Source organism: Rhinoderma darwinii, chromosome 3 (assembly GCF_050947455.1).
Source record: "Rhinoderma darwinii isolate aRhiDar2 chromosome 3, aRhiDar2.hap1, whole genome shotgun sequence".
Taxonomy (NCBI): domain Eukaryota; kingdom Metazoa; phylum Chordata; class Amphibia; order Anura; family Rhinodermatidae; genus Rhinoderma; species Rhinoderma darwinii.
In genome coordinates, this window is record NC_134689.1 from 35,295,674 (window position 1) to 35,305,525 (window position 9,852).

At 40.5% G+C, this 9,852-nt stretch overlaps 1 protein-coding gene across 1 annotated transcript; it reads right to left on the reverse strand.

Annotated features, from left to right (window-relative positions):
* Nucleotides 1–6,904: 6,904 nt before the first annotated feature.
* On the reverse strand, nt 6,905–9,373 carry LOC142750348 (protocadherin gamma-C5-like). Its single transcript, XM_075859347.1, has one exon. It carries the CDS (start codon nt 9,371–9,373, stop codon nt 6,905–6,907), a length of 2,469 nt encoding a protein of 822 aa, XP_075715462.1.
* Nucleotides 9,374–9,852: the final 479 nt, after the last annotated feature.

Sequence of the window (9,852 nt, forward strand, 5' to 3'; positions counted from 1 at the left end):
CTTTTCAATCCCTTGAAACTCCAAGTGATCAGAATTACCCTGATCTTTTTCCCAGATGTGACGAGAGATGGGGATATCTGCTTGTTTCTTGGTGTCATTGATTTGGTCCCTGATGCATCTACGGAATACCCTAATGGTCTTACCTACATACTGCATCCCGCAGATACATGTCATCAGGTATACCACACCTTGGATCTTACATTTTATGAAATCATAGTTCTTGTAAGTGCAGCCTGATGCAGTACTCATATAGGTATGTTTGATGAGTGACTGGTTTCATATGGCTCTGGACCAGTCTGTCTTTTAGATTGCGCCATCTATGGTAAGTAATTGCTGGTCTGTCATCCAAAAAACCCCCCCATCAGGATTTGCCTTAAGCATGCCCCAAAAGTTCTGAAGCACCTCTCGAACTTGTTGATGCTGTGAATCACAGGTCCCTATGATCCTAAGACCAGTTCCCTTAGCGTCTTGCATTCTCAGGTTCAAAAGGTTATTTCTATCTACTGAAAGAGCATGTTGGTGTGCATTCTTGAGGACCCAATCTGGGTATCCCCTATGGATAAACCTTGTTTTCAATTCCAATGCTGCTTTCTGATAATCACATAGATTTGTAGAATTCCTTCGAGTGCGTAGATATTGACCCTTAGGGATCCCCTTTCTAAGAGGTTTAGGATGCCAGCTATCCCACGTTAATAAGGTATTCGTAGCTGTTGGCTGTCTCACTCTTCCTAACCCTGGCTTACTTATCATCAGATCCAACAATGTGATCTTTTCCTCATGTACCTCCGATGTAATGTAAAAAATAGGCAGAGGTCATTGACATTTAGTGCTTTCACAAATTCACTGCATCTCGGCTGTGAACTTTTCCATAACACAAATATATTGTCAATTAATCTTATCAATAGTACGATGCTTGAGGTCCAATGCTCCATAGCCTCCAGAAACACAAACTCCTTTGCCAACCAGCCCAGGTAGAGATTAGCAAAGGTTGGGGCACATGGGCTGCCCATAGCCACTCCCCTGAGCTGGTGAAAGAATTTATTGTCAAAAACAAAGGAGTTGCATTCCATTACACATTTGAGGAGCCTCATCACAAACTGATTATGATTCGCAAATTGAGTACCCTTAAATTTTATTAAGTACTCCAAGACTTCACATCCGCTCTCATGTGGTATGGAACTATAGAGGGCTTCTACATCCAACCTTGCTAAGTGTACACTAGTATCCAGTTCTACATCCTCCAGTCGCTTCAAAACATCCATTGTATCTCTCACATATGATGGGAGCGTTACCACAAAAGGACAGAGAATACGATTGATGCCAGCCACAATGGGATGCCCTTTAAGTGTTACAGTGCCTTTATGGATCTTGGGCAAGCTATAAAATGTTGCCATTACAGGGAACTCAGAGAGAGAAACTTCAATTATCTCTGGTTAATGAAGTCATTAGCCTTAGCAGACAACAATAACATTTTAAGTTCATGCTGATATGATTTAGTTGGGTTAGTGTGCAGTATATCATAACAACAGCAGTCCTCAAGGATCGCAAGGCACATAAGAATATATGCCTGGCGAACCATGACGACCACATTGCCACCCTTTTCAGATGCTTTCACAATGATGAATTCATCATTCTCCAAGAGTCGTAGACTCTCCAACTCCTCTGATGTAATGTTATTCACATTTTCACCATAATGCATACGAGTCAGCTGATCGATAACTACCTTAAGAAATGTATTGATCGGTGTATTGTCACTCATGGTGGGGATTTTTGGTCGAGGGTAGGGCCAAATCTGTGAAATGACCCTCACTTAATATTCTGCTTCCCTTATCAAACAATCCACCCATTGATCTCAAAAGTGGCACATCCTCCTCCAGCCCTAATTCTTCACATCTCTGTTTGCCATTCATATTAAAGAATTTTCTTAATTTGAGCTTCTGCCCAAACAGTTGTAAATACTTAATTCTACGCAGACATACACATGCTTTCCTTACAATTATAATACAATTTTACATGAAGTAAATAGAAAATATCTTTACTTATAGACTATTGGCAAATATTGGCTCAAATAAGAGTATGGAGGCAATTAAACCCAATATTAGCAAAGGAAAATGTAACTGGTTGTTCTCAAGGACATTCAACCTGTCTCAATAGAAAGTATTGTTTCTACATTAGCAATTGGAATATCAGATTATTACAATGAAGGTACATTATAAATTGATGAAAACAGCCTATCTGATATATAATAAGATGTTAAGAACTATTACTATTATTATAGGGCACTTTCTCTTTTTTATTTCATCCACACCTAGTAGGTAGAAAGATATTGAGCAAATAGGCAGATGTTATTCTGTAGTAATACAACGGGATCAGGATAAAGTATATAGCAAAGTATATAGCAAAGGACATGATATAACAGAAAATATTAAGTAACAAAAATAATCAATCTGTGTTGCTTGCAAATGAGATTTTTACCAAATCAAATACCAAATACCAAATCAATCTTTTGAGACATTGTTTTACTATATGATGTTTTACTATACAATTCCAATGTTTACTATGCGGCCACATGGTACCCTGTCACATTGTCACATCCCCTTCACCAGTGATTCATTAGGTCAGCATTCATAAAAACTTGGTGGGCAAACTACAAGACCTTTTGCCCATTCATTATTTGCACGTTGCCTTCCTGACTAGTAATAGGAACCACACAATGTTCCAGATTAGAGATGAGCGAACCGGGACAACCGGTCGGTCCGAACATCGTGAAAAGTTCGGTTCGCAGCGAATCCGAACTTCACCGGGTTCGGCCGAACACGTTTTGACCGAACCCGGCTTATGAGCTGATTTTCCGATACACGACGTCAGGAGATAGTCACTGTCCAGGGTGCTGAAAGAGGTAAGCGATCGGCAGTAACTGTTTCAGCACCCTGGACAGTGACTTACGATCACAATATACATTAACGTGTAAAAAAATTTAGAAGTTCCTACTTACCGATAACTCCCTGCTTCTTTCTCCAGTCCGACCTCCCGGGATGACGATTCAGTCCAAGTGACCGCTGCAGCCAATCACAGGCCAATCACAGGCTGCAGCCAATCACAGGCCAATCCCAGGCTGCAGCGGTCACATGGACTGCCGTGTCATCCAGGGAGGTCAGGCTGGATGCCGAAAGAGGGACGCGTCACCAAGACAACGGTGACACGTCCCTCTCGACATCCAGCCCGACATCCCTGGATGACGCGACAGTCCATGTGACCGCTGCAGCATGTGATTGGCCTGTGATTGGCTGCAGCAGGCACATTGGCTGAAACGTCATCCAGGGATGTCGAGAGGGACGCGTCACCAAGGCAACGGCCGGGAGGCCGGACTGGAGGAAGAAGCAGGAAGTTCTCGGTAAGTACAAACGTCTTCTTTTTTTTTTTTTTTTACAGGTTGCTCTATATTGTGATCGGAATTCACTGTCCAGGGTGCTGAAACAGTTACTGCCGATCAGTTAACTCTTTCAGCACCCTGGACAGTGACTATTTACTGATGTCACCTAGCAACGCTGCCGTAATGCCGGGTGCACACATGTAGCCACCCGTCATTACGGGAGCTCCATACACGATTTTTATGGGCTTTCTTGAATTACAGGTTCGGTCCGAATCGAACTTTTTCAAGAAATTCGGCGAACCAGCCGAACCGAACTTATCATAAGTTCGCTCATCTCTATTCCAGATGTTACTAAATTTGTGAATAACCTCTTTATATGGACAGATAAGTAGTATACTGGATGATATTTCTTGTGTGTCAACGTGGTAGAGAAGATTTCTATGTGGTGGTTTATAATCGGATATCACCAGAGAACTCCATGATTTTGGCTTCACACAGATCACAGTCTATAAGACAAACACACGGCTGTTATTAATTGAGTTTTAAAAGGTTATTCTGGTTGTTAATTTTTTTTTTTTATAAACAGCTCCAAATATCCTCAAATTAAAAATAAAAATCAGTTCTCAACTATTCTTTCCCCCGGTGATCCAGCACTGATGCTCCTGCGGTCCTTTCATTGTTTGTTTATGTGCAGACAGCATATGACCGCTGCAGTCGATTAGATTGCCATATGCTGTGCGTATGTAAACAAGCCCTGGGATGCCAGCCGGAGCGTCAGCTCTAGATTGCAGGGGAAAGAATTGGTGAGTACTGTTTTTTTTTCATTTGAGGACATTTGTAGTTTTTTTTATTTCAGGACATTTGAAGTTGTCAAAAATTTAACAACTCGGATAACCCCTTTAAGTAATAAGAAAAAATGTATAATGCTTATGCAAAGGAAATTAGAAAAACATAAAACACATAATGGGCTTTCCTGTGTGTCTATATGTCTAAGGTTCAGAGACGTTTTCCGGTTGCACCATCGATGAGTGTTTACTATATTTCTTCATTATGGAAACAATTCCCATAGTTTCCTCATATGATAATCTGAGACTATTACTTTAGTTAACACCATAAATGACCCATATTATCATGTAGTAATGTCCCCTTTGCCCATGGGAGAAATACCAGAACCTGCCATAAAATCAGAAAGATTTAACCCCAAGTAGCAGGTTTAGGCTCCTACATTCAGTGAGAATTTATCATGTTTGTTTCCATTCAGTAAAGTTTCAGGTTTTTTTCTCACAGAAACAAGCGGAACCCGACGGTGATGTGAACAGGCCCTTACTTGCTATAGAGTTGTATAATACACCTAAATAACTGAAATAAATAAGTGCAGTACAGTATGTAATCTCTAATTAAGCAGGCAACTGTGCCATAGAAAAGTCATAATATTACTGAATCCCAATAATTGATATATAAAATATATTAAAATCCATTATTATATCATAAATTAATGTAAACACTAATCTTCCATACAAAAAGCCTAAAAAATCAAGTAATTGTTTTAATTCGTTTCTACCCTCTATAGCGATCTTTTGGTTTCCTAGTTTCGCTTTTTCTTCCCCATCTTTCTAAAGCTATAACCTTTTTATTTTTTCATTTTTAGGCTGTGTTCACACGGGGCGGATACGCTGTGCAATAGCACGCATCATATCCGCCCTGTGCACCACAGGGAATTCCGGGTGAAAAAGCACACCAAACTGTGGTGCAATTTTTCACCCAGAATGTCCGCTGCGGAAAACTGCAGCACTTAGCCGGTCTTCTAGCAGCCCGGCCTCCTGGGATGATGTTTCATCCCTGAAAGACTGCTTCAGCCAATCACAGGCTGCAGCGGTCTTTCAGGGATGAAACAGGCGTTTCCCAGTGTCATCCTAGGAGGCCGGCCCTCTGACGTCATCCAAGCTGGCCTCCTGGGATGATGTTTCATCCCATGTGACCGCTGCTAAAGCCTGTGACTGGTTGTAGCGGTCACATGGGATGAAACGTCATCCCAGGATTCTTCACTGGAGGGATAAACAAAGACTTCTGGGTAAGTATGAGATATTTTTTTTCTGAGTTGCGTTTCTTGCATCGGAATCGCGGCAAACCCGCTCCAAAAACAACTACTACTTGTTGCGGGATGTACCTCCCAATGAATTCAATGGGCAAAACCTGCACCAAATCAGCAGCGTTTCCACAAATACAATTCCGCACCATAGGTCAATTTCCAAGTGTTTTTTCTGCTCAGTATTTACGCAGAGTGTGGATGAGATTTGTTTTATCTCATCCACTTTGCTGCTACTGTATTTGCTGCGGCTTTTCAGCAACGACGTATGTTGCGGAAAAACCGCAGTATTTACGCAACATCTGAACTGACCCACCCTTAAAGCTGTATGAGGGATTGTTTTTTATAGGACGAGTTGTTGTTTTTCAGAGCACCATTTATTGTACCATATAATATACTGGTAAACTGGCAGAATGGGGTGGAATGGGCAAAAAACTGGGATTCCTACTCCTGTTTTTTGAGTTTCGTTTTTACTACGTTCTAAACCACATGTTAACTTTATTCTGCAGGTCAATATAATTACAGCAATGCTAAATTTATATATATTTTTTTTACTTTACTACTTTTACAAGGAAAAAATAAAAATCTGACAATAAAATTCGTTTTGAGCCGCTGAATTCTGAGAGCAATAACTTTTTTCTTTCTCCATCGATTTGCGGGACCGTGTGTGTTATATAAGGTTATATTGTAATATTTCGGACATGTATGGATGCGGCGACACCAGTTATGTTAATTTTTTAAACGGAGCAAAAAGATGGCAGACCTAGGGGACTTCATTAGACCCCCACGCTGTCAAGATCCCTTGATACTCGGCGATCATGTCGGGGGGAGGCAAAGGGACGTGAGAAGGGGCTGTTCCCCTCTATCTATTGATTAAGATGCCCCGGTTACTATGGACCGCAGCATCTTAGGGGTTAAATGAGCGGGATTCCGCCCGTTGCAGTAAAGTGTCAAATGTATCACACAGCCGCTTAACTCATAGCGGGACCTCAGCCCATAAAGCCGCTCCATACTTTCCCCCCTGGCCTCCGCCGTATATATATGGCAGATGTCGGGAAGGGCCTATAATCAGGCTTAGCTACGTCAGCTCAACAGCAAAGTGTCTCTTGATTGTGGTCATCAAATTGTAAAGCAGCAAAAACGAAAAACAATAAACACTAAATATAAAAAATCAACGAAAATATAATACAATGACAATAGGACTATTCTGATGAATTATTCCTAAAGTGCCAAGGTCCAGGTAAGATTGCAACTTGTTCCACCTAATAGTAATGCACCTGCCTACATAGCATAATTATTTCATTTATATATAATAGGTCACTATACTAGTAAATATATCTAAAAGTTGTAAAAACAGTATGTGTCAAAAAATTCGAGAATTTAACTTTAAATCTAAGTTTGCTAATTCAATTAATCAATAATTATAAATTAAACTTTCCAATATGTTATAACACAATAATATGAGAACTTACATTGTTTGGATCATTCGATGAATCCCCCTCAGATGCGGCTTCTTGATATATATCCTTTAACTGAGGAAAATGTAAAGGCTGCACAATACTGAAATCTTGTTGTTCCAGGGCTGGGGGTAGATTCGTTTGGTAACTCTGCCCCTGGGATCCTGGAGGAACCATCCTGACCTCCATGTATTTTAAGGTTCCGTCTGTGTTCAGGTACAGAGCTGGCTGATACTGATCTGTGTAGGGTTTGGATTGGGATCCACCAAGAAAACAGCAACTACTGCTATAATCATAACTGTCTTTCCTCAGACATTTCACCAATAATATCATGAAGGTAACAAGTGAGACTAAGCTGATGGCCACTAGGGAAATGATTAAATACAGAGTCATATCTGATGGGGGTTTGGAATTGGTCAGGAAGTCTCCAGATTTTGGTCTTTCCACTACAACCTCATCTGCTATACTGACAAGTACAGTCACTGTGGTGGATAATGGAGGATTCCCCTGATCACTGATAGAAATGACAAGTTGTTGCTCCATGTTCTCCGTCTCCTGTAATCCTCTTACAGTTCTCACCTCTCCTGTGTGTTTAGACACTTGAAACGATGAATAATTGATGGGGTCAATGAGAGTGAAGAACAACCAGGCATTGTGACCAGAGTCCAGATCCACTGCTGACAGTTTTGTCACTAAAAATCCGGCACTTGTAGACTTTGGAATCCTCTCTTGGACAATGAGGTCTTCAGAGTGCTCTGGATACAGCAGAGTGGGGGGATTGTCATTTGTATCCAGAATGAAGATAAAGATGGGAACAGTGGAAGATAACTGTGGAGATCCGGAGTCTTCTACCTTTATGGTGATCTGTAAAACCTGGATATGCTCATAGTCAAAGGAACGCTGAGCATATATATTCCCATCACTAGAATGAATGTAGACAAAGGAGGATACAGAGGAGCCGTCAATCTGACTCTCAACTATGGAGTAGACCAGCTCAGAATTAACCCCCTCATCTAGGTCAGTAGCAGATACTGTACACAGAAGAGTACCTGGGTCACTGTTCTCCGTAATGAAAGCATTATAAGTAGACTGTGTGAACACTGGAGCATTATCATTAATATCTGACACACTGAGGGTAACGCTGGTTTTACTGTATAGAGGAGGAGACCCCAAATCAGAGGCTGTCAGCTCTATAGTGTATTGGGAGGTTTCCTCTCTATCCAGATTCCCATCTGTGACCAATGCATAACGGTTCTGATTAGATCTTATCTTAAAAGGCACATTTGGTGATATATTCAGATGTATTTCTCCATTCTTTCCAGAATCTTCGTCTTTTACATTAATAAAACCAACAACTGCTCCTATTGGTGCATTTTCTGGGATATTATTAGTCACAGTGGAAAATGTAATTTCTGGAGGATTATCATTTACATCTTCCACTTCCACATGTACTATGCAGCTCCCCTCTAGTTTTGGAAATCCTTTGTCCATGGCCTTAATAGATAATTCATAAAAATTTAGATCTTCAAAATCCACAAATCCACTAATATATATTTCTCCGGTTTGTTCATTTAGAGAAAATATTTCTCTAGCAGATTCAAATGTGTGGCCGTCAAAAGAAAACTGAATTTCACCATTTGCTCCGTCATCCTGATCTGTGGCGTTCAATGTTAATATGACAGTTTTCAATGGGAGATTTTCTCTAATACTGACTTTATATATTGACTGATTAAAGACCGGTGGATTATCATTAATATCTATTACAACTATTGTTATTCTGCAGGTCCCTGATCTGGCTGGTTCTCCTCCATCAATAGCTGTGAGAATGAGATTATGTTCTTGTTTTTCTTCTCTATCTAAAACCTTTTCTAGTATCAGCTGAGGGATGAGCGTTCCATCCTTACGATTCTTCACAGACAGGGAAAAATAAGGATTTGTATTTAATGTATACTGACTGACACCATTCACACCAACATCTAAATCTTTTGCAATGTCTAATGCAAACCGGGTGCCAGGACTTGCTAATAATTCTGTGATCTCAATAATATGGTTATTAGGTAAGAATGTGGGAGAATTATCATTAATATCCAGAATCTCTATTTCTAGACTGAAAAGCTCCACAGGATTCTCAGCCACAACCTCTAACTGCAGTAAACAGCGGGGACTAGATCCACACAGACTCTCCCTATCAATCCTGTCCTTCACAAGCAACCCTCCATTTCCCTGATTTATAGTGAAATATTTTGGGTATTTTTCAGATGTTAAATGTATCCTGCGCTGAGAGATCTCTGCACGTTTTATCCCCAGATCCTGAGCTACATTTCCTACCAATGTCCCTGGTTCAGACTCCTCAACAATAGAATAACGAAGCTGCCCAGAGACCCAGCCCCAGCTACAAAGGAGAAAGGAGCAGACTACTTGCCATTTCCAGCACTGACAAAAGCCTCTGATGTCCATATCTTAAATGATTGTCTTGATATCTGATGTCATGTAGATCCTGTGTAATCCAAGCTGCATGAGGGTTGTGAATTTATCTGTCCATGTTCCCAATAAAATAATCCATCCGAAGAAAATAACATCCACAGGACTCTCATCGGAGCAGCAGCTCTTCTTTGTGTGAGAGGAAAAATGGGAGGGTGAATCACTGAGCCAGGGGGAGGAGAGTGCAGAGCTCACATGAGCACAATCTCCAGTATTACTGAAATAAACGTCTGGATGACAAGTCTACCCTCTACTGGCCAATAGTGAGAAATGCAGCAAATAAGTACAACAGAAAAGAATAGAAATATTGGAAGAATAGACTTGTATTCTAACAATATGTTGCAACACTTTTCTAAACATGTAATGCTACAGATAAATATAAAATAAACTGTTACCATACACAAACACACTCATACTTTTTCTTAAAAAAACCAACTGTATTGTAAATATACAGT